The following is a 24,846-nucleotide window of genomic DNA, read 5'->3' as shown; positions in this document are numbered from 1 at the left end:
TACCTCAGCGCTGATCCTTATCTGCTGTCATTTATGTGTTTTTAGGGGTTCTTGTAAAAAAAATTTCTTAGATTTAAAGGCTCCACTCGCTCTTTTCAGTGAATCATAAAGCTTTAATTCAGAACAAGGAGAATAATAAATTCACATTCAGAATATTAAAACGTGGAGACAGAGATGGGGAACACAGGAGGGAACAGGAACTATAAACAAAGACTGCAACAAAACCAATAAATGACAAGAATCATGAAGTAAATTATTATTATTATTGTTATTACAAATTAAAGTCATTTTGCTCCTGGGAAAAACAATAAAGGCAGAGAAAAGCTGCAACACAAAAGCTGGAATCAACCCAGCTGTAGGTACTGATGTTACCTGCTTTGAAGCTGCACACAATATAAAATCAGCTGCTGTGAAAACAGGTTAACAAAGATCACAGCAGCTGACATTAAGGGTTTGTTGTGGGCTGCATCAGGCTGAGTCCCTGCACAGCGAGGCACAGAACCTCCAGCAGAACCTCTGGGGGCAGCTCGGGCCGGTCCCAGCCGTCACTCAACTCTTTCAGCTTCTGATCGTTCAAACAGATGAACTCGGCCGCCCAGCGGAGCTCCCCTCCCTCCTGCAGGGGGACGGGCAGGGACTCTGGCAGTGTGGCCCGACCGTCCTTCAGACCATCCACCTGGAGAAGCAGAGAGGGAGCTGTTGTCTGATCAGATTCAAACATGAGGAAGACTCCGCCCACAGGCTGCTGATAGTGGGCGGAGCTGCTGCTGATGTGCTGTTAAGTGTAACAGGGTCTGTAAAATCACTGTAAATGTTCACTTGCTTAATTCAGGAAGCCCAACCATGTTCTGCACATATTCTTACAGCAAGCACTTGTGTGGAATAAGGTGTGATGAGGCTTTTGAGAGGAGCATGTAGATGAATGTAGACGAATGAGTGAATGAACCCACCAGCTGGTTGAGGACTCTCAGAGTATCTGGACTGCAGCGGGTCAGAAGTGGTGGCACTTCATCTGGCAGAGCTGCACAAACATGAAGAAGAAAGACAAAGTTTGATGACGATGTGACGAGCTGAAACACTTTGCTTCAGATGTGTCAATAAAATTAAATCTACATGTTACTAAATGGAATAAATGTCTCAGAGCGGGTCAGCTGACTTACTGTCCAACGTGCTGACCAACAGATGAACGGCATCCTTCACAGCACTGGAGATGTTTGAGATATCAAGAAGGTCCATGAAGGAGGAGACAGCCTCAGACAGGACATGCTCAGAGGTTCCTTTAGTGCACTGGTCCAGCTGAGAGGAGCAGAGGATTATTATTATTATTATTATTGTTGTTATTATAGTTGTTGTTGTTGGGTTGTAGTCATAGAAGTTGTAGTTTCAAACAGGTTTTAAGATTATTTTGTTTCAGTATCACTTTTTCCTCTGATAACTGATGTTTCCCTTTTTATTAATTTATTAACAGCGTTAATGATCAGCAGAACTGTTCGAGCACACATGGAAGACGGCAGGTGGGGTGGCGTTGGGTTACAAAGTGGCCTGCAGAAACTTTGGGCAGCTTGGTTGTGTCTCCCTGAACTACCTCTGTGCTTAGTTTAACATCATAAAGACCAGCCAGCAGGACTGATTTGGCTTCAGATAAAAAGAAGAAAAAACTGTTAAGATGACAAGGAAGTGTATTTTAAAATAAACTGAAATATCCAATACGTCTTTAAAAACCTGCAACACCGATGTTTATCTCAGTGTAAGCTGACCAGGCTGCAGTAACTGATGAAGATGGCAATGAGCCTTGAACCTTAGGAGAAGCACACACCAGACTCTGGTCAATATTCTTCTTACTGTCTGTTCCAGCAGAGAGAGAGTATCTCCGTCCTCAGCAAGCTCGCTGAGCTTCTTCAGCAGATCACGACGGGTCGACTCGGGAAGCTCTCCGAGCGGCAGCAGAAGATGATCCTTCGTCTCCAGTTCTGCAGCAAACACAGAAGCAGCACCAATCATACCATCAGTAAATGAAAGCAGCCTTTTATTGGAACCATAGAAACCAGTTTATTAAGCATCAGGTCTCAGTGTCAAATCCCAGCAGACATCAAATAATTTATTAAAAAAAGTAAAACATAATCAGGTTTTATGTCTCATGTTTTCAGGTTTACTTAACACTTCTCTGAGTAAAACATGACTCATCACTCAAACACTTCATGCATGCGTATCTCACCAGACAAACCTGAATGACCTTCGATCAAAATAAATATTTATTTCAAGTTATTTATTGCAAACACAGATCAAAACAATTCCCATAATCTATTATGATTTCTCACATTACCATATTTAACGTATTTATACCTGATTGGTTAGTGAGTGGTTCCTGGATGACATGGTGCTGAGCAAAAAACCTCCAAGTGATTGTTTTGGTTCCTAGCAATGATTGTTCAAACAGATGACTTTGGGAGTCCCTGTTACTGCCCATAAAACTGTTTATGTTGCAGATGGCAGTTTTCCATACTATAGTTGGAATACTATAGTATTGGAATAGTTGGAATATACTATCTGTTTTTGCACTTCTCTCCATAATCCTCCTACATCCAATGGCAGAGATGTTAAAGACACATCAATGTGTCTGCACAACCTCAACCTAAAGCTACCAACCGAGCGACTTTTTTTCACCTCAGACAGGTGAATGTGCACAAATAAGGAGCGCTCTATTGTTAAATTATGTAGTTATACAGGATCCATCACAGCTACTGAAACATTTCTATTTTACTCTTACTTTACTTGTTTTTTTTTTTACATGTCCATCTCTAGGGATGGGTATCGAAAACCGGTTCTTGTTGAGAACCGGTTCCCACTGTTTCAATTCCTTGGAATCGTTTGCCATTTTTGCAAACGATTCCCTTATCGATTCCAGTCGCCCCGAATGACGTCACCACGTTGCGGAGCGTCATTTACCTGGCAGGAAACACAGCGCCTAAGCGGCTCAAACGCTCAAAAGTTTGATTATACTTTATGAGAACCGATGACAACAGGGCAACTTGCAAAGTAGATATTTCATTTAAGGGAGGAAACACTACGAATATGCAAAAGCATTTGCTCACAAAACACGCGATGACACGTGTTTTTAATTCCGCTCCGGACTCGTGACTCTCAACCCAGCAGCAGCAGTAACGTTGCACGTCCTCTCCCGTTAATGCGGCAGGTAAATAATCAACTAACAGTGCATATTATGTTAGCGCAATCTGCCTTATTACAAGGCCTGCCATTACTGTACATGTAGGTGACCATGATGAGAGAGACAGACAGAGTCTGGCTGGCGCTCGCTGGCAGTTCTCGCTGCAGTCTACCGGTAGCGTCTCCTTTCAGGCCAGGATAGACGAATGTCACCGAGCAGTGACTAAGTTTGTGGTCAAAGGCTTGCACCCATTTGCCACAGCAGATGCCCCCGATTTTTGGTAAGTGAATGTGTTTAATTGTAGGCAGGGACATTACTGGATATTCTTGTGTAATTGCTACAGAATAATTTATGTTATAGTTTGTTATTGCTACAGGAGAATATTTATTTTATTATTTTACATTTACAATTTTTTTTCCTGGGGACCCTGTGACACCCCATTGAAGAGCCGTAGGCTGTGAATCTCTTAAGATCTCACTGTTGGGTTTGTAAGGCCATGTTACTCCTAAATTTCTATCTTGTGCAAAGAGAAGATATAAAACAAAGTTCTAAGCTAATCGACCTTAGTGTTCTCCTTTTTTAAAAAAAAAAAAAAAGAATCGATAAAGAATCGAATCGTTAAACAGAATCGAAAATGGAATCGGAATCGTTAAAATCTTATCAATACCCATCCCTATCCATCTCTGATATCATGACGATAAGGAGGAGAGTGACAGAATGAGCCGTTGTCATGTTTAAAATATTGTTAATGCTGATGCAGTGTTATTTAAAAAAATAAATCAATTCTAAAATTTTAAAAGTCACACACACACACCTTCTTTCACTTTGTGCAGCATCTCTTTGGAGTTGATGGCATCGTTGGCAAACAGACCTGGAAACAAACCTCAGAATGATTAAAGCCACAAAAGGAAAAACAGCACAGTGTCTGATAAATGTCTGCTACATCCTAGATGCATGAAGGAGCATTTCCGCAGGTCCTTCCTCCCTGCAGCTGTCAGACTGTACAATCAAAACTGCTCCCAACAACATCATAGATGTTTACATCTGCGCTGTAACTGCAATAATTTAATCAACCGATTCGCGCTACAACCTGGGTTTGCCATCTGTAGTTAATTTAATTTAATTTAATAACTGTACAGTACTCTGTTTATAGAAACCATTGTCCTTGATGTAAGTATGTAAGAACAAATTGTGTATGTTTCTGTTCTGTGTCCTGTGTACTGTTTGTTTGTATATGTGTCTTTCTGGTTGCTGTTACAACCAAATTTCCTCTTGTGGGACAATTAAAGGATTATTCTATTCTATTCTATTCTAAACTGTCAAACTTGATTTAATCATTCACGCCTCCCAAAAGTAAAGATCAAGGCAAACATGGAATCAAGACTAAATCTGACATTTATAAATGAAGAAGAAAAACCTTCAACAACAGAATCAACCTACCGAATAAACCTGTTTTATGAGTAAAGGGTTCACATGTGATTTCTAAGATGAGAAAAGAGACATTGTTACATTCAGTAACAGGAAAACACACTAAATCTACTCGGAAACATTAAACACAGTCATGTACTCTTACTCAGCTTCTCATCATCCATCTTTAGCTCCATGAGACCAAAACCAAAGGTGGAGTTTTCCGGCACAGTGAAGCTCGTCACCTCCTTCTTGCTGCCCTAAATACAAATAACACGATGTTGGATCTACTGAGAAATACTGAAACGTCGGTTTGTTCCTCAGACAGATCAGAAGAGTGCTAGAACAACGTCTTAATCATACAACATTAAATACATTAAAATCAGGATTGTGCAGAAACTGTTTGTTTCTGTGGTGAATACTTGTTGCCTTATACAGCATTTAGAAACAAAAAATAAGAACAATGGACTCTCTTGACCTGCTGCTGTTGTTGCGCTGCCATTAGCAGAGCCTCTGGACTATCATTAAAGCTCATAGAATCAGTGAGCTCATAATTATATTATCAGTGCACTATTAGCCTTTGACGGTGCCATGCACTCCAGCGCTCTGGTTGGTCTGCCTGGGTCCTGGTGCACTTCTCTATCAACCAGGTGCTGGGGCTTTGGCCTGCTGGTGTCTGCTGTAAACTTTATTGTCATATCTGCTACATATAGTACAGTATATAGCAGAGATGAGACAACGAGGCTCCAGTTCCATTTAGTGCAAAAGAACAACAATAAATACAGGAAGAGTAGGAAATAAATATACACTTTAAGACTAAGGACAGGGGAGTAAATATACACTTTGAGGTAAAAAGGGTCAATAATAGTCTAAAATGTACAATTTACAATTGAGATTTAAAGCAACCTTGAAGTGGTTTAAAATGACCAACACAGCAGCTTTACAGTTTACAGTATGAGTGATGAGGTAACTGGTGATAATGAGGATGGACTGATTATCCAGTCTGCCATCAGGTCGGCTTGTTTTTGACATGTTGATGTTTCTGTTCACATTAGATTGTGTTGCTCATTAAAGAACTGACCGGGCTGGCTCAGTGTTCATAGATGAGCTGATTCTCTGTAGAGTCCATACAGAACTTTTCACTTTCTCTGATGGCTTGTTGTGGTTTCAGGTTAAATTAGTTTGGCTCTATTCCAATGTTCTACAGTACATATTTAATCACCTCATACCATCAAAGTTCAGCTTTCATAGATAAACGTCAGATTCACTCACCTTTATAAGAACATGCAGCATCTTCTGACAGGAGGCTGAGATGGACCCACTCTTGTTAGACTTTCGAATCATCTTGACAGGCCCGCTGTTGTAAACTTTCTGGTAAACAAAAGTCAGTTTGTCATTGTCCTTCAGTCCCAGTAACTCCATGTTTTCCTTCTTTATTTTCCTGGAAACAGAAAGCACCAAGAGAGGGAAACAGGTTAGGAACTGTTGGCAAAGGAGGATGCACATATAGTTAGATGGTATGTGGTGTTTTTAATTACAAGATAAACGTAAGTGAAAGTTAATCGTAATCTTACACATGCTGAGCTTATACGTACAGGAGTCACAGAGGGCTGTGGGAGCAACATACAAATAACTACGTGATGATAACCATGATGAATTATTGGAGAGAAGGTTGAACTAGTGACACGTTTAAGTATTTAGGTGTTTACCTGGACTGTCACATACAGCCGGTTCATCATATGTGGATTTCTAACATCTCTGCTAAGTTCAGTTCCCAATTTCAAAATTTGACTGAAAGGGGTGAGAAGATAATTGGCACGCTCCCCGAGCTTGCCCTCCAGTATTTCAAGAGTCAGTGATAAAGAAGAGTCTGAAAATCTCTGAGGATATCAATCATATCCTTTATAAAGAGTATGAGTCAATGCCCACAGGAAAAAAAAACCAAAACCCTGAGTTAATGGGGTACAAATTTTCTTTAGGTGATGATGAAATTGTATGTGTGTTACCTGATATTACATGTTACCTATTATATCTCGTGTTTGTCCAAGAGAAATGTCACCCAAGATAATAAAGGCTAATCTAATCTAATCTAATCTAATCTAATCTAATCTAATCTTATCTGATAACCCTTTTAAATTGCCCCCCGCTGGACAAAAGAAAGAATGCAGGCCTGGAAGTTATTTCCATGTTTACAGAAAGTCTGCTGCTGAACTCGAGCAGAGAGACGGACACTTACCTGCCACTGAACTTGTTCCTCAGTTTTTTAACGTCGGCTTTCTTTTTTATAATGCTCACAGGTTGTTCCAGTCCATCCACGGTATCACCAGTTGCCTCAACTTTGGCTTTACCCACAATATCATCTCCCCCACCAATTTCTCCACTCCCCTTTGTCTCCATAGTAGTCGTGAAATCCTTCACCAAGACCTCCTCCTTATAATCTGGAAGGAGCATCACATAAGTATGTTGGGTGTGTCTGAGTGGACATGTTTAGATGTCTTTGTGGTGACAGAAAATTGGAATGCTATTATACTTGTGGGGACCAAGTGTGTGTGTGTGTATTTGTGTGTGTGTTTGTGTGTGTGTGTGTGGTTACACACCTTTACATGTGTCTTCTTCCTCCTCAAGCTCGGCCAGCTCAGACAGGCTGAACTCCATGGGCTTGTACTTTGGTACGGGCCAGAATCTTCCCTCACTGACTTTGACCAGAGTCAGCAGATCCATCTTGTTATTTAAGTTGTTATTAGAGATGAGTTCTGCATCGGCTCCCACATTCTTAAGAACCGCGCTGGTTTCAGTTTGATACATCTGTGGACACAGAAGTCACAGAGCAGCTAAAAACAACTGGCAGTATTTCTACTACTTTCGTGTCACTTTACTTCCAGCTGGTCTCACTCCTGTACTGGACCACTTCATTTTTCAGTGTGTAGAGCTGATGTTGTGATTTTTTTTTAACTGAAACCATGATGTCTTCTCATCATGCCTCCTCACCTGCACTTTGATACAAGCCCCTAATATATTAAAATATTAATGAATATTAATTATTAGTATTGCATCAGTTAGTGCACATTTAAAAACACTCTGGGAATGAGTTTACCCCTCTTTATGAGATCTGTGATGGATTTTGGAGTTGATCCCTCTATTTGTTGACTTTTCACTGTGGCGGCGGGCATGAATCGCATGTTTGAGCTTTTTGAAGAAGACTTCGTCGTCTTCTAGCTTTTATGTTTTGCCTCTACAAACATCCTGACTGCTCGGCGATGTGTAAAAGCTCACTTTAAGTGATCCGTCATCATTGGCGGAGAAACTCTCTGTAGGTGAACTGCAGACTGGTCATACCAACTGTAACCTGTCTGTTCTTGATTTTTATATCAATAACTTTTTATAATTAATCTAAAATTTACATTTTTAACCAAAAATATTTTGGAACAGGAATGGATTCATCAGTTTTTCCAAAAGTTGCATGACCTTTGTTTCTGTTCACTGCATCAGTAATGCAGATTACTACCAACAAACAAGATATTATGTGTTATAGATGCATGCATCTATACTGATTTAGCATATAGTAAGTACATAGTTGTAGGGCTGGGCAACAAAAAAAATAAAATGATTTATTTAATCCTTTCTGCAATAAATCAGTTCAATATCATCTTTAATGTTTCCAAATCATGCACAGAAAATGCTGTTCGCATGTTTAAAGGATGACAACATGCTGATGAGAAAGATCACTTAGAGATCATTTAAAGTCTGAGAGGGAAAAAAGTAGCCACATGAACCATACACTGTAACCAAGAAGCATCAAATATACACGAAATGCTGTTTCATTAGTTTTAAAAATATCAGATGTTAAATCAGGTAACAACCACAAACAACCCTTTGTGACAAGCTTCATCAGTATTTTAAGCACATTTCAGTTTGATTGTCAGTTTATATAAACATTTTTATTATGATCCCATTTATTACCCAGCCCTGCATATGCATTTGAAGTCATATCATTGAGCAAACAACATTAAATTAAAATATTTAAAAACTTTTGTAACTATTTAAATTTGAGCTCTGTTCAATCTTTGCTTTTATGGGTTAATTATGAATGAATGAATTAATCTGAAATGTTAAGGTTAAACCGTCGGGTCTTACCTTAGTCACTCGAAAAACTGTAGTTAAAGTGCTTTAACTAGTCGCAGTGGTTTGTTGAGTTGAAATGTTTTCCTTTTGCTCTGCAATCTGTAATATGCAGCAGCCAAACCACAACTGATGGTATCAGATCAAAGAACACCCAACGCCAAAATAGACTTCACTGGAAAATCCTTGTTCCTGCTTGACTGGCACTAAGTCACACTTTGAGTAATGCAGTAAGGTCTTTAAAACATTTCCAAACCGTGAGCAAGTTATTCTGTTCATCTCATTTTTGAGATTTTCTTTTCTTTTCTGCATGTTGCAAACATTTATTTCTAAAATACTCTGGATGATGTACAAAATGTAAGTTACACAAATGAATGATCACCTTAAAAATGCATTTAAAAGAAAATATATGACATGCAGAAACTTTTTTTTTTTTAAGTTTTCATTTTAAATTAGCAACATGTTACAACAAGACTGTGAAAGTCGTGTAATACTTGGAGGGGCAGGTGTTTGGGACTTCTTCCAACTAGTGAGGTTAATTAGAGACTTAAGATACAAAAAGTTGTTTCAGAACTAAAGAGAACATGTTTATGGTTCTGTTACGAAAAACGTGGACAAATAATTCAACAATTTGAGAAGAATTTGAGAAGAATTTGAATTATTTGGATTTGTTTGTTTATGGGTCAAAATCTCTCGAAAAGGTTCAAAGGATCGAGAGAAATGCCTGCACACAGGGACCGGGCTCCACAGCTTGGATGTTGGTGATGTTCAGGTCCTCAGAGATGATTCTGTGGTGAAATATCTGCGTGAGATCATAAAACTCTGAAGACCATCAGCAGGGACTACAGCTCATCCGTGCATCCACACGTGAGGTTCAAACTCCACCACATAAAGAACATAAAGAACAAATAGAGCAAACACGTCTGTCTTCTCCGAGCCTGAGCTCATCTATGATGGATGTAGGCTTAGGGGTAACCTCTCCTCTCTTCTGACCAATTAGAGTCCCAGACTCTGCTGGAAATCATGGATGCTGGATCCTACAGGCTGAAGAGGAGCAAGACCATCCAATCAGTGCAAAGTCAGCATCCCTAAAGGTATTTGGGGGGCATTAGTGCACATGGCAGGGCAACCTGCACATGTGCAAATGCCACAATAATACAGATTTAGGAACGACATGTACTGACCCTCAGGTGTCGTTTTCAGGGACAGTCTTGGTTTCAGCGAGATGATGTTCCTATATTCCACAAGCAGTTCAGACCAATGTTCCCTCTAAGCTGCACGCATGCGCAATCGCGCACTGTTGGCACGGTCTGTGCGCACAGAAAATCTGCGTTGCACACACACAAAAAAAAACTAACCTGAATTGAAATTAAAATAAATACGTTAACAATTCATTCTTATCTGCAGTGTGAGTCAGTGAGTGACCGGTGACTGGCTGCTCCAGCCAAAGATACGATTCACATTCGTATATACGCAGCTAATCAACGTTGTTGACAGGCTATGACAGCATCCTTATGTGCCGACACCGGTGTTTTAGCTAGCAAAGCGGCTGATGAGGAGTGAAGCCACGTTAATGACAACATGTACCAACTATTGGAGATGTGAGCAGGACAGACGGAACAATTGACGGAAAAAGTGTGGACTTTATAGAGATTGAAAATGTGATGTCATTCAGGGGTAAAACCGCAAAGGATACTGGGAACGAGTGGCAAGCGGTACTAGCGCACACAGGCTTTGTCGTGTAATTAATATATTCTTAGTGCTTATTTTCTGATTATATTGTTTTATGTACTTTAATAATGAAGGTTTGTAAAGCAAGGCCACTTTTGACTCATAAACTAAGTGCTCAGCCAGACTGAAAAACAGGAAGTTAGTGTAGAGCTATACAAGCATATTAATAAATGCAGGAAGCCAGACAGAAAAGAGGAACTTGTACCATATAAGGAGTTGTTTGTATCGAAATTGTGTGATGTGTAAAGTACCAAAATAACACCTATATGTGAGACATTCTTAGCTTCTAATATTAGAGATCCTGCCACTGGCGTTGGGCTGTGCAGGGCTTTCTCTCTTCCGGAAGATGATTGAATAAAGAATTATAAATGTTTTGACCACTCTGAGTCGGGTTTTCTCTGTTCTATCATGGGGATCAAAGAATCGGGTTTTAATAGCTTTCACATGAAAACAGTCACACAGCGATAAAAAGAAACACAAAAAATCCCATTGGTCGAAAAATGTACCATGTCGACCAATTAAAAAAATGATATGGCAACATGGCATCTAGTTGTTTAGGAAAGGGGGAAGTTTTAGGAGTGAAGGCGGTGTTTTGAGATGTGAGAGATTTGCGACGTTTAGCGTGTTTGGAGTCTAAAGTTAGTGTGTTGTCTTGTGTAGTTAGTGTGTAGTGTAGTCAATAGTTTTGTTGTGTGTGTCAGAACAATGAGGCGACTGCTGAATGTTACAGGTGTTACAGGAGTGATACATCTCCTGCTGTCAGGCTTTTGATGTTCTTCTTTATCTCATAGTGGACAGAAATGATTTTTTGGAGTGGCACAAATAATTTCTGTGGCATCAAATTTGATGCAGAACAGCTGATTGTTCTGTAAATAGTTTGAAATGTTTATTTAAAAAACCGCTTTGGCTGCGTTTTTAGATAAATAGCTGAAAAAACTTAGTTGTTTGCAAAACTCAGTTACTTTTTTATAGAAGTAACTATATAATTAATTGCCCAACACTGGTCATTATATACTGTATTCTGCACACAGAGAGTTACAGGACTCTCTCCCAGACCACAGACTCATAATACAAGTTACAATATTTTTACTTCCAATAGTGTTAACATACTACACAGACCATGAACATGACTTTTTAAAATTTTCATTGTAAGTGGGCTAAAGCACTTAATTAAAAGTAGTCTACCATAACTGTAAATGCTGTAATTTGATTATTTTAATAAACCATGTAACATGGATTCGATGCTGGTGTGACCACAGTGCACACATCTGCTGTTGCTCACAGTGGTCCAAGGGATCGCTCAGGGAGTTTGTGTGTTTGCTCAGTCACATGAAAAATTAGAGGGAACATTGGTTCAGACCATCACACACTGAAAATATGTGGCTAGCAGCTAGGGTCCTCACACACATTTACAGGGAGTTAAAATCTGAGCTGGTAAAGCTCAGTGGTTATTTTCCATTTGAGTACTTTAAAAATAAAATCTGTAAGAAGTTTATTAGCAGGCCAAGCAATGACATCATTACCTTGACACAATCAGCGAGTTCTCTAAATCAATATCTGAGTCTGTTTTGCTCACTTAGTCTAAATGCATATGAACAACATTTTTCCCAGCATGCGAACTGAGTCTGTCTGGACTGAAGCCAGTTCGCCTCTTCATTGACACTTCCATGGAAGCATCACGGCAGCACGGTGAAACAAAGCTGAGGAGTTGCTGGGCAGGTTTTATGTGTCTTTAAAAGACAATATTCCTCATGCGATTGGCTGACTGACTGCGGTAGGCACACTGTTGGATTTGTGTCGGGTGATCATCGAACAGATGTGGGTGGAGGAAACACTGAGTGCTCACACAAGCACTCAGTGTTTGTCTGTTTTTAAAGCTGAAACTGTCAGACTTACCACGAAGAACATAGTCTGTTATAGTAACCATAGTCTTTGTTGCTGGGCAAGTAGCCAATCAAAGGTTATCTAATAATACTTATAATTGGTTATGAAAACATTTGGTCAAATTTTGTGTACATTAAGCACTTACGCACAATCAGAAGCGATGATGAAGGTAAAAAATGAAGAATTACCGGCTGATGAGATTACATAAATAAATCGTTCTGTGGAATCAACATGAAAAGATTTTATCAAGTAAAGTGGAAGACAGATTTGTTTGTAGATAGACAGCCACAAATAATTCTCAATTTCAACGTATTGCTTTTACACTTTTACAAATAATCCCCAAAATGAAAAAGGATACAAATAACATACAGGAGAAGAGTCAGTGCACTTATTTTGTAGCCTCCGTTTAATTCATATTAAAAACTGGCTAAATGCAGATAATGAATGAGTCCACACATGAAATTTACTGAAATATGAAATTTATTAGCACGGTTGCCTCACAGCAAGAAGGTCCTTTCTGTGTGGAGTTTGCATGTTCTCTCTGTGTCTGTGTGGGTTCTTTCCAGCTACTCCGGCTTCCTCCCACAGTTCACAGACATTCAGTTAGTGGGATTAGGCCAACTGGTTACTCTAAATTGCCCAAAGGTGTGAATATGCGTGTGTATGGTTAACTGTCTGTCACAAAACGGATGTGTGCAGGCAGGAGAAGGACCCAAAAGCAAACTCTGCAGAACAGGAACTTGACTCAAAAATTCAGCTTTATTTGCTGAACTGAAGAAAAAGTGATACAAAACAACACAAACTAAACTTGGAAAAACTAATGCACAGGGAGACACAGGGAAATTACACACAGCTATGAGGGAGGACAAAACACTGAACACAGGAAGACTGAGGACTGAAATACACACATGAGGTGATATGGAGAAGTGGCAACATGTGGGGGAACAGCTGAAACAAATGAACATAACGATGTCACAGGGGAAGTGTAAAACTAAACACAATGAACATAGGAACACAGGACCTCTTTCAAAATAAAACAGGAAACATAATAAAACGCAGACATGACAACATGAACTTGACAACAAAAGACATGAAGACATGAAACACATAAAGGACAAGGGAGACTTAACACAGGGGTTGAAAACACAAGGGGAAACTAATAAATAAGTGAACTTAAACATAAACATCAAAATAAACTAAAACCCAACACGCTGGGTCAAAAGATCCAGGATCGTGACACTGTCTCTCTGTGTTAGCCCTGCAACAGGCTGCTAATCTGTCCTGGGTGTACCCCACCTCTCAACCCATGGTAGGTTTAATTATTATAGCATAATTTATATCTCATAGAAAACTGACAGCCCTAAGTGAGGATTTTAGGAAAATAAAGATGTCAAGATTCACAAATCGAGGAAGAAATAAATCCTTTGAGTTTAGTTTTACCACAGAAAATGATTAAACTGATTATATTCAAAATAGTATATTTAAGCATTTATTTAATTGTATTATTACTGAATAATCCTAGAAACTTTAGAAAAATCATTAATATAGATGAGGAATAACAAGGATCCAGGAATGGAATCTTGTGCAACTCCACAGAATAATCTGACTTTGCCGAAACAGCTCAAAACACATAAAAACTGACCTCTGTTGAACTTGAACTTTAACCATTTCTACATAATAATGCAATAATATATTTGAGTGACTTCTCCAATAAAATATGATGATCATCAACAGCTTTAGAGAGATCTGTGAACATACTAACGATATATTTTTAAGTGCAGAGACAACTGTGTTAGTCAGGTGACGCAGAACATGGACTGATGTTTAGAGAAACCAAAAACTGGTGTTCGTAAAGAACAGAATTAGAATGTTAATTTAAAAAATTATAATAACCTTTTATAATATTTTTAGAAACCATGTCAAAATATAAATCTGTCTATATTTATTAAAACAGTGAGGCTCATCTGCATTGAATGGAGGAATAACTTGAGTAAGTCATCAGACCTGTTTTCAAAGGCAAAGTGAAAATGTGAAAATCTTTGAGTAAACTTTGAGTAAACATTAAGAAAACAAAAGCACTGTGTGTAATGCCAAGAAATACTTGTTTTACAAAATGTTTTACATTTTTCAGGCACCCATGTAGTTCCTGAAAACTCCAGAAACCTGATTTAAAAACAAACCCTCTCTCATTAAACAAGGGTTCACCTGATGGGTAGCTGGATTATAAAAAGAAAACCATGTAATTAAATACGGATCACCAACCCTGTTATAAAAGGGTAATTAGTTCACACGAGCCTCGTACGTCCTTTGGGCTGAATAGAATAGTTCAAATAATTTGATCAGCTAATGTAAAGACAGTGGCTGCAGGCGTCACAGACCGTGATGGAAGTCAGCACATAAGCTGCATGAATGCATTAAAAGTGCAGCTACAGGGAGTGCAGAATTATTAGGCAAGTTGTATTTTTGAGGAATAATTTTATTATTGAACAACAACCATGTTCTCAATGAACCCAAAAAACTCATTAATATCAAAGCTGAATGTTTTTGGAAGTAGTTTTTAGTTTGTTTTTAGTTTTAGCTATTTTAGGGGGATATCTGTGTGTGCAGGTGACTATTACTGTGCATAATTATTAGGCAACTTAACAAAAACCAAATATATACCCATTTCAATTATTTATTTTTACCAGTGAAAACCAATATAACATCTCCACATTCACAAATATACATTTCTGACATTCAAAAACAAAACAAAAACAAATCAGCGACCAATATAGCCACCTTTCTTTGCAAGGACACTCAAAAGCCTGCCATCCATGGATTCTGTCAGTGTTTTGATCTGTTCACCATCAACATTGCGTGCAGCAGCAACCACAGCCTCCCAGACACTGTTCAGAGAGGTGTACTGTTTTCCCTCCTTGTAAATCTCACATTTGATGATGGACCACAGGTTCTCAATGGGGTTCAGACCAGGTGAACAAGGTGGCCATGTCATTAGTTTTTCTTCTTTTATACCCTTTCTTGCCAGCCACGCTGTGGAGTACTTGGACGCGTGTGATGGAGCATTGTCCTGCATGAAAATCATGTTTTTCTTGAAGGATGCAGACTTCTTCCTGTACCACTGCTTGAAGAAGGTGTCTTCCAGAAACTGGCAGTAGGACTGGGAGTTGAGCTTGACTCCATCCTCAACCCGAAAAGGCCCCACAAGCTCATCTTTGATGATACCAGCCCAAACCAGTACTCCACCTCCACCTTGCTGGCGTCTGAGTCGGACTGGAGCTCTCTGCCCTTTACCAATCCAGCCACGGGCCCATCCATCTGGCCCATCAAGACTCACTCTCATTTCATCAGTCCATAAAACCTTAGAAAAACCAGTCTTGAGATATTTCTTGGCCCAGTCTTGACGTTTCAGCTTGTTTGTCTTGTTCAGTGGTGGTCGTCTTTCAGCCTTTCTTACCTTGGCCATGTCTCTGAGTATTGCACACCTTGTGCTTTTGGGCACTCCAGTGATGTTGCAGCTCTGAAATATGGCCAAACTGGTGGCAAGTGGCATCTTGGCAGCTGCACGCTTGACTTTTCTCAGTTCATGGGCAGTTATTTTGCGCCTTGGTTTTTCCACACGCTTCTTGCGACCCTGTTGACTATTTTGAATGAAACGCTTGATTGTTCGATGATCACGCTTCAGAAGCTTTGCAATTTTGAGACTGCTGCATCCCTCTGCAAGATATCTCACTATTTTTGACTTTTCTGAGCCTGTCAAGTCCTTCTTTTGACCCATTTTGCCAAAGGAAAGGACGTTGCCTAATAATTATGCACACCTGATATAGGGTGTTGATGTCATTAGACCACACCCCTTCTCATTACAGAGATGCACATCACCTAATATGCTTAATTGGTAGTAGGCTTTCGAGCCTATACAGCTTGGATTAAGACAACACGCATGAAGAGGATGATGTGGACAAAATACTCATTTGCCTAATAACAAGACTTTAGACCATGTGTATTCCAACCTGGCTGGAGCCTACAAAGCCACACCCCTCCCCCACATTGGACAATCGGACCATCTCTCCCTGTTCCTCACACCACGGTATTCACCACTCATCCAACGTGTGAAACCTGCTGTGAGGACAATTAAAGTGTGGCCAGAGGGGACAGACGCAGTGCTCCAGGACAGATTTAAAAACACAGACTGGAATATGTTCACCCACACAGACCTGGACCAGTACGCCTCATCTGTACTGGATTACATCTCCAAAACCACAGACAGTGTCACCACCCAGAAACGGATCACCATGTACCCCAACCAGAAGCCTTGGATGAACCGGGATGTTCGTCTCCTCCTGAAGGCCCGCAACACTGCCTTTAGGTCAGGAGATGCACACGCCTACAGTACAGCCAGGGCTAATCTAAAGAAGGGCATCAAAAAAGCCAAACACCATTACAAAAAGAAGGTAGAAGAACACTTCTCCAACTCCAACCCCCGACGCATGTGGCAAGGACTCCAGACCATCACAGACTACAGGACCACCAAACCCTCCCCCGCATCCTCTGATGTCTCCTTCCTCAACGAGCTCAACAACTTTTATGCTCGTTTTGAGCGAGGGAACCCCACAACCACAACCAAAGCAGACATGACGCCAGACCACCAACCTATGACTCTCTCCCCCACCGATGTAGGAGCGGTGCTGAGCAGGATCAATGTCCACAAGGCTGCAGGCCCTGATGGCATCCCCGGGCGTGTTCTCAGAGCGTGTTCTGGGGAGCTTGCAGGAGTGCTCACAGACATATTCAATCTGTCCTTGGCCCACGCTGTGGTACCGGCCTGCTTCAAATCCACCTCCATCGTCCCGATACCCAAAAACTCCAACCCATCTTGCCTCAATGATTACCGCCCAGTAGCACTCACCCCCATCATCACTAAGTGCTTAGAGCGACTGGTCCTAGCACACTTCAAATCCTGTCTCCCCCCCACCCTGGACCCCCACCAATTCGCATACCGCCGGAACAGGAGCACAGAGGATGCAGTCTCCATCGCAATGCACTCTGTCCTCTCACACCTGGACAACAACAACACCTACGCCAGAATGCTGTTTATAGACTTCAGTTCAGCGTTCAATACAATCCACCCCTCACAACTCATCAGGAAACTGACAGACCTGGGTATCAGTTCCCTCATCTGCAAATGGTTACTGGACTTCCTGACCAACCGCCCCCAACATGTCCGGCTGGATAACCGCTGCTCATCTACCATCACAATGAACACCGGTGTACCACAAGGCTGTGTGATGAGCCCTTTCCTCTACTCCCTCTTCACCCACGACTGCAGACCTGCTGATGGTTCCAACACCATCATTAAGTTTGCAGATGACACCACGGTGATTGGCCTCATCAGTGACAACGATGAGGCCGCCTACAGGGAGAAGGTGGATCGTCTGGCTGAGTGGTGCGACAGAAACAACCTGCTGCTTAACACCGAGAAGACCAAGGAGCTCATCGTGGACTACAGGAGGAATGCTGACCCACATCCACCCATCCACATTAAGGGGAAGGCTGTGGAGCGTGTGAGCAGCTTCAAGTTCCTGGGAGTCCACATCTCCGAGGATCTCACCTGGACGACCAACTGCTCCAAGCTGGTCAAGAAGGCTCACCAGCGCCTCTTCTTCTTGAGGACTCTGAGGAAGAACCACCTGTCCTCAGACATCCTGGTGAACTTCTATCGCTGCACCATCGAGAGCATCCTGACCAACTGTATAACAGTCTGGTACGGGAACTGCTCTGCCTCGGACCGGAAGGCGTTGCAGAGGGTCGTGAAAACTGCCCAGCGCATCGCCGGAGCACCACTTCCTGCCATAAAAGACATCTACAGGAAGCGGTGTCTGAAAAGGGCTGGGAAAATCATCAAAGACCCCAGTCACCCATCACATGGACTCTTCACCCTCCTGCCCTCTGGGAGGCGCCAGAGGAGCCTCCGGACTAAGACCACCAGGTACCGGAACAGCTTCTTCCCCACAGCTGTCAGACTCCTGAACTCTGCCTCCTGACATCTGACCCATGTTAAACTCATGGACTGAACATACACACACCCACAATGGACAACTGTACCCTCAAACACAATAATAACATGGACTGAACCACCACTCACAACCACTAGCACTTTATATAGCCTCTGTAGAAACTATCTACACCCTCACTTATCTTAACTGCACTACTGTATAGCTCTGTGTAAATAATCATTCTGTACATTCGATAATTTTTAATCCTACAACTGTTTACAACTTGCATAGTTCCCATTTCTGTATAGCTGTATATCCCAGATTCTGTAAAGTTATTTATTTCATATTCTGTATAGTTTTTCATATTTATATCCTGTTCATATCCTGTACATAGCTTGTACTCACTACAGCCTGTACATACTTATAGTTATAGAATATTCACAACATACTTCATACCGTGTACATTATAACATACCATAATAGACCCATTTCTGTAATATACTCACATATCTATATTATTGCTAATATATATTGTAATATATCTATATCACTAAAGCACTTCTGGATGGATGCAAACTGCATTTCGTTGCCCTGTACCTGTGCATGTGCAATGACAATAAAGTTGAATTCTATTCTATTCTATTCTATTCTATTCTAATTCTGCACTCCCTGTAGAGGTGGTGGGAGTGTGAGTTTAAATTGGGACCTCCTTTGGTCTGAGCTTTAATTCTCAAACAGTCTCTATGCTGTACATGTATAGAGATAAAAACAAGCTCCAAAGCAAATAAATACTGCACTTTAGTTCAGTTTATTCTATTTGTGAGGCACAAAGTACAGATTCATGCTGACTGCTGAAAATCAAACAGCATTTAGTTTCTTCACAAGGTTAAATGACCATAAATGGAGCCTCCGTCAAACCTCTGATCAGCAGCCTGCTGGAGAGGATTTAAGTGAGGGGGAACAGACAAATAAACAAAGAGGTGGATAGATCTGAGGTGAAGACCACGCTCTGTCAGAAATACTGAGACGACTGAAGTGGTGGAAGGTAAGAAGCTTCACTGCTCCTGATGTGCTGACAGGGAGGGAAAAGGCTGGGCTTTAGCCCAAAAGAAACACTGTGCATGTACCCCAGTATGTGCAGTCTGCACAGCAAAGCTTATTAAAATATGGGGTGGCTGTGTCTCAGGTGGTAGAGCAGATCAGCTACTGCTTGGAAGGTTGATGGTTTGATTCCTGGCTCCCCCAGTCTGCATGCCAAATATCCTTGGGCAAGATGTTAACCCCAACATTTATGTTTATGTTTATTAGTTGCACTTGAGTTTAGAAGTGCTTGTATGAGTGGGTGTGAATGGGTGAATGAGGCATGTTGTATACAGTGCTTTGAGTACTCGGGGAGAGTAGAAAAGCGCTATATAAGAATCAGTCCATTTACCAAATATGACACAGGGCTTAGGAGGAGTGGGCTCTGGTCTGCATGCCTAAATAGCCTCGTGCAAGATACAAAACACCACCATTGCACCATTGATACATCCAGAGTATGTGTGTGTGTGAGAATAGGCCAACAAGGTTTGCAGGATATACCAGTATACCAGTGCCCATTTTTCATTCAGAATGAAAGTGCTGCTAATTGAAATTAAATCCACACCTTTAAATGTGAAATACTGAATCATTCAGTGCCAGATTAGCTGAATATTTAACCTTTTGACTTCTTTGTACTTGCTGGACATTTAGATTAGAGGACATGATTCCCTCACAAACTCACAAATTTTTTTTGTGAGTTTGTGTGTGTGTATATATATATATATGTGTGTGTGTGTATGTATATGAGTCCTGAATTAATCCATATTCATAAAAAGGATGTCAGCAATACTATAAAATATCTTTTTTAACCTCCTGAAATTTAATAATTTAGGCAAATAAACTGTTCCTGGAAGGTGCCAACATAAACCAGGTTGTGCTGTGGCTGTTTTACGATGTGGAGGCTCGTGCTGACTCTCACTCTGTTCTTCTTGGGATCTGAGGCCATAGTGACCTGCAGGGATAACAATGATCATGAGGTAGACTGGTGAGGAAACACTTTTATTAAAATCCTTTCTAAGACAGCAATGAACTAATCTTGTCTCACTCTTAACTTGTCACATACTGAGTCTCAGTAAAGCCTGTTTTTATTAACACTGTACAACAGCAGGCATTCTTTCATCCTCATTTTTAATGTGTAGAACAGTACACTAGAGAGCAATAGGAGGAGTGAAACAGACACGAGTGCTTAATGTGAGTGGGTTTTTTAACATTTTAAAACTAAACACTAACAGCAGAGGTAGAGTTGAAAATTTAAAATCAAAATGCAAACAAGTGCAAAAAAACAACAAAGAACCAACTCTTTTACTCTGGTTAAAGGTTATATGACTGTGCCGTCTGTCACTTTACCTGCCTCTCAGTGACAACTCTGTTGGAAAATTATGCTAAGGGTGTCCCCTGGGCATCAAAGAAAGGGTTTTAACCAAATGTTTTTAGTGGGAGTCAGTCAGGCTAACATTTATCCTTTTGTCTCTTTTTACATTTTATTTCTCTTTGTGATCAGGTACATCTTATATAAGGCACCAGGAGAGAAGATCCCAGATCCTCAAAATCCTCAAACTAAAATATATAAAAGGGAGATAAAATACATTTACATCGATTCAACGCAAAGAGTGGATATGGTACCCGGTACAACTAACTATAAGAACCTCATCGATTCTTCTGCTGCCTTGGGCAACACGCTGAGGCCAATCTTGAAGTCAGTTAAAGACATGGTGAGAGTCTTTGGTTGGTTAAACACATAAAAGACAAAAACCAAGTTACCAGTGAACACTAATCTGTTTCAAAAATAAGTATAATTTTGTCTCTGCAACATGTGTTGCTAAGACTTTTCAGAGAGGATGTGTCACAATGGCAACCAAGAAAATGGAGCTTTAAAAAGTGGCAACTGTTGCATTTTAACCCAAACCTAAAACTACCAAACAGCCTTGTTGCTAAAACCTAACCAGGCAGATTACCTGAAAAACAGACAAAATCTCTGTCTAGAAGCTGGAATTAAAAGGTTGAATGTCATGAGTGTTTCTGCTGTGAGACTGTGTTGTCATGTAGGCCTGCTCTGTATGTTTACTTACAAAGTGTTAATGTAGCTTTTTTTGCATCATTTGCAGCCACGAAACTTTGGATTCCTCAGTTACAGCGATCAGCCTCCAGGATGTAGTGCCAACACTGACATTTTTGGCCACAGTAAAGGTAAGTAAAGCTAGAGATTGTATCTTTTCACTAAGAACACACTGTCGCGAGTCCATCATATAAGGGAAATACTTGCTATGGTTCTGGGTCTGTTGAGCATTTTTAGTTTATCCTGTTATTGTGATTCTTTTGGTGATATTGCGAAGATATTGAAGTTTTACAGTTTAGTCTTGAGTTCAGTTCTTTCTGTGTTTCTGAGTTTATTTATATTTCAGGTTACTGGTTGCTTGTCTGTGAGGTTCCTCTTGTGTCATGTTTTTCTGTGTTTAGCTCCTTCACCCTCTCTGTGTGTATTTCTCACTCTCCCTGTCTTAGGTTGTGTCTCTGTGTTTCTTACCTTTACCTGTTCCTCTCTTTGTGTTTCATCTTTTGTATCTGTTGGTTTACACACGTTTCTGTGTCAAGCCCATGTTTCTTAGTCTATGCCTCAGTGTGTTTCATGTTTTATTTTGACAGTTTTGCATCCTATATTCAGTGTGTTTAGTTTTGCTTCCCCTGTCTCTTTATGTCTAATTTATTCCTGCTGTGTTCTCATGTGCTTCCACTTCCCTTGTCACCCCTCAGTGTTTATATTGTCCCTATTATTCCTCAGCCCTTTATCAGTTTGTGTGTTCATCTTGCTACTCCTGTTAGTTTTCTCTGTTGTCAGGGTTCTGGGTCTTGAACTTAACTTTTGAGTTTATATATTTTTGTGTTACTATGGTTCAAGTCAATCCTGTTCTCATGTGCGCTCCTTCCTCCTGGCTATGTGTCTTGTTGTGTGTTATAGTTTGCGTCTTAGTGTTTCCTGTTTTATTTTGACAGTCTCTCATTTCGTGTTTCGTATTGCTTCCCCTGTGTCATTATGTCTATTCATCCCAATTGCATTCCCATGTGTTTAAACTTCCCTCATCACCCTCATGTGTATGTATTGTGTGAGCTTCCCTGTGTTCGTTGTCGAGTTGTCTGTTAACCTCCCCTGCGTCTTCATGTCCCAGATTTCTCCTCCTGTAGTTTTTCCCAGTTCAGGCTTTTGCTAGTTCTTGTCCAGTTTTTGTTATTGTTTGATTTATGTGTTATCAGACACAATAAAGGCTCGCTTTCTGTTCATTTCGATCCTGCCTCTTATTCACTTGCTTTTGGGTTCACACTACAACACACTGGCCACCTAGCCATGACATCCATGTTCCAGGTTTTTTGGGGTTTTATTTTCCCCATTGTTTGGTTTTTACTCAGTTTATTTATCGTTATCTTCATTTTCACTTTCCTTGTTTGTGCTCTGCTAATAAACAGCTTGCCTTTTGTTAAGACTACATTTTGGGCCCTGCATTTGGGTCCTCATCACACTCCACTCCATGCCATCTGCGCATGCATTTAGGGACAATACTAGAAACAAAGTCTGTTGACTGGTTGAGTCATCCATGAGTGGGCTAGCAAGGAGTAAAGTATTTGATGAATGGGTATCCATTCTACTGTTTAATGACCAGCTGTGTAACTGTTCCGGTTCACAGGGGTTCTGATGGTTGAAAAAAACAATTATGGGGTCTGGCTCTTACACAGCATGCCTCAATTCCCCTTCAGAAGAGACCAAAACAAGTTCTGGCCTGAAAGCGGATTTAAAAATGCTCAGACGTTCATCTGTGTAACTTTCCCCTACGACCAGTTCAAAAACATCGGTAATAAGCACAATTTAAATTCTATACATTTCACAATTTAACCCCCAGAGGTTGATCTAAAGCTCACAGTAAAGATCTCCTTGATCTATTTCCAGGTAATCACCTGCAGTACATCGGAGCTTTTCCTTTTGACTATGATATTCCAAATGATTTCCATCAAGAGCTCATTAAAGCAACAAAATGGGTTCAAGTCAACCCACCAAGAACCTTACAAATGCTGACGTCAAAAGAACATCAGAACTTTTACAGCATTGCTAAACAACAGTCAGAACACTTAACAGGTGAGATGTCTGTATGTATATGAGTGCCAACTTAAAGGCTAACCTTTTAAATTAAACAAGTGTGGGGCTTGTGTGGGGTTTTTTCAATTTGCTTTTATTTATTTGTTCAATAGTACTAATCAGAATCAGTTTGTAAGAACTGGACAGGATTAAAGGATTCTTGTTGTTTCTTGTAGTTGGAGACCTCTACTTCACCATTGCCCAAGTAATTGACAGTGATGTTGCTGTGCAGACCTGGGGCTGCCAGGCTGGACGGGCCCCGTCCTATTGTTCAGACCCCAACCACAGAGTGTACAATATTCAAAATATCAATACAAATACAGGTGTGGGTAGTTGGACTCCTTCAAATGACCATTCAAAGTGGTGTGTGACCAAAAACCAAAACAAACACTGGACCTGTATTGCTGATGTAAACAGGGCTAAAACCCAGTATGAGAGGCGAGGTGGGGCGCTGTGCATTAACAATCAACGAATAAGAGACATGTTCCTGAATTTTGCTGGGCTCACTGAGGATTGTCCACCTACTATACGTCATGGATTCCACATCATGGACATCGACCCTGACTGTGGGCCAAGCCCTGATTTCAGCACTGATACTCGCATGGGCTGAATACAGCTTAACATCACTGTAGAGTTTCCTACTTTTTAATAAAATGCTAAAGAAAAAGAGTTAGAGACGTATTGGTTTAGTCATCACAGTTTGCCTGTTTCTGAAAAGATAAGTATTACAGCATGATTCACCGATTTTATTCTGTTTGATTATGAGAACAAGATTTTTTTGTGTTGGATAAAATAAATTAATCTGACACCATGATTTGGTTTCTCTTTATCTCTGTTATTAACCCTTTAAAACCGGTGGGAGCGGGCACGCTCTGTTTTGCGTAACTATTTTTAAATCCCGGTAGCTGTGCAACCACGTAAGCTAGCGCAATAATTTTTTTTGCATATGAAACCGGAGGAGTTGTACTTACATCTTACGCCATCAGCTTATCCTCTGTCACAGTTTCCTTCCACATATAGCTTTGCAAAAACTGCATAAAAAGCGCTTGCACCAACAAAAACATAAAATTCCAGAAACACGCTTTGCCGATCCGATCAGCTGTTCGTAACACTTCCTACATTGGAATAGACGTCAGCGCGAACTTTTGCATGTCCGCCATTACCTGCCCAAAACCGGAAGTGACGTCATTTTGCGGAAATGTAGTTTTTTACCATCAGGGCCTCGTGAGCCTATACTGGTGTTTTTAAAAGTTATCTTTGACTTTATGACTTTCTGTGTCGTTTCTGGGATGCTTAGGACTCATGTTGCACTGCTGGAAATAGTTTATTTTGATGCATATGCTGCT

General features: G+C 40.6%; 2 protein-coding genes across 3 annotated transcripts; one reads left to right on the top strand and one right to left on the bottom strand.

Moving 5' to 3' along the window:
• Positions 1-420: 420 nt before the first annotated feature.
• LOC146570386 (uncharacterized) lies at positions 421-7,378 on the bottom strand. Of its 2 annotated transcripts, none has more exons than XM_085281171.1 (10): positions 7,171-7,378; positions 6,810-7,011; positions 5,846-6,014; positions 4,740-4,833; positions 4,607-4,648; positions 3,981-4,037; positions 1,843-1,970; positions 1,161-1,296; positions 951-1,021; positions 421-676 (listed from the first exon to the last, which is right to left on the bottom strand). In XM_085281171.1, exons 1-10 carry the CDS (start codon positions 7,376-7,378, stop codon positions 446-448), a joined length of 1,338 nt encoding a protein of 445 aa, XP_085137297.1. In that variant the 3' UTR covers positions 421-445. The 2 variants fall into 2 exon arrangements, with proteins under 2 accessions (XP_085137297.1, XP_085137298.1); XM_085281172.1 differs by having other exon boundaries at positions 3,981-4,049; positions 4,616-4,648.
• An 11,840-nt stretch (positions 7,379-19,218) lies between these two features.
• On the top strand, positions 19,219-24,612 carry LOC146570385 (deoxyribonuclease-2-beta-like). The gene is made up of 7 exons (XM_085281170.1): positions 19,219-19,342; positions 20,210-20,362; positions 20,879-21,089; positions 21,483-21,564; positions 23,055-23,219; positions 23,315-23,500; positions 23,677-24,612. The coding sequence occupies exons 2-7, from the start codon at positions 20,271-20,273 to the stop codon at positions 24,108-24,110; spliced, it is 1,170 nt and encodes a 389-aa protein (XP_085137296.1). The 5' UTR covers positions 19,219-19,342; positions 20,210-20,270; the 3' UTR covers positions 24,111-24,612.
• Positions 24,613-24,846: the final 234 nt, after the last annotated feature.

The sequence above is a fragment of the Mchenga conophoros genome, linkage group LG7 (genome assembly GCF_057382185.1).
Source record: "Mchenga conophoros isolate Kocher_MC1m ecotype Shallow Benthic linkage group LG7, M_conophoros_male_GT1.1, whole genome shotgun sequence".
Classification (NCBI taxonomy): domain Eukaryota; kingdom Metazoa; phylum Chordata; class Actinopteri; order Cichliformes; family Cichlidae; genus Mchenga; species Mchenga conophoros.
This window is presented reverse-complemented; position numbering and strand designations above follow the sequence as displayed.

What these genes read in the sequence shown, in the direction of transcription:
- LOC146570386 (XM_085281172.1), bottom strand. Translation starts at nt 7,378, where the DNA reads ATGTATCAAACTGAAACCAGCGCGGTTCTTAAGAATGTGGGAGCCGAT. An exon ending in ACCCTTTACTCATAAAACAG is followed by an intron (nt 4,050 to 4,615) that starts GTTTATTCGGTA and finishes AATCATTCTGAG; the next exon opens with GTTTGTTTCCAGGTCTGTTT. An exon ending in TGAGAGTCCTCAACCAGCTG is followed by an intron (nt 677 to 950) that starts GTGGGTTCATTC and finishes CTGCTTCTCCAG; the next exon opens with GTGGATGGTCTGAAGGACGG.
- LOC146570385 (XM_085281170.1), top strand. Translation starts at nt 20,271, where the DNA reads ATGTGGAGGCTCGTGCTGACTCTCACTCTGTTCTTCTTGGGATCTGAG. An exon ending in CATTTTTGGCCACAGTAAAG is followed by an intron (nt 21,565 to 23,054) that starts GTAAGTAAAGCT and finishes TCCGGTTCACAG; the next exon opens with GGGTTCTGATGGTTGAAAAA. An exon ending in ACAGTCAGAACACTTAACAG is followed by an intron (nt 23,501 to 23,676) that starts GTGAGATGTCTG and finishes TGTTTCTTGTAG; the next exon opens with TTGGAGACCTCTACTTCACC.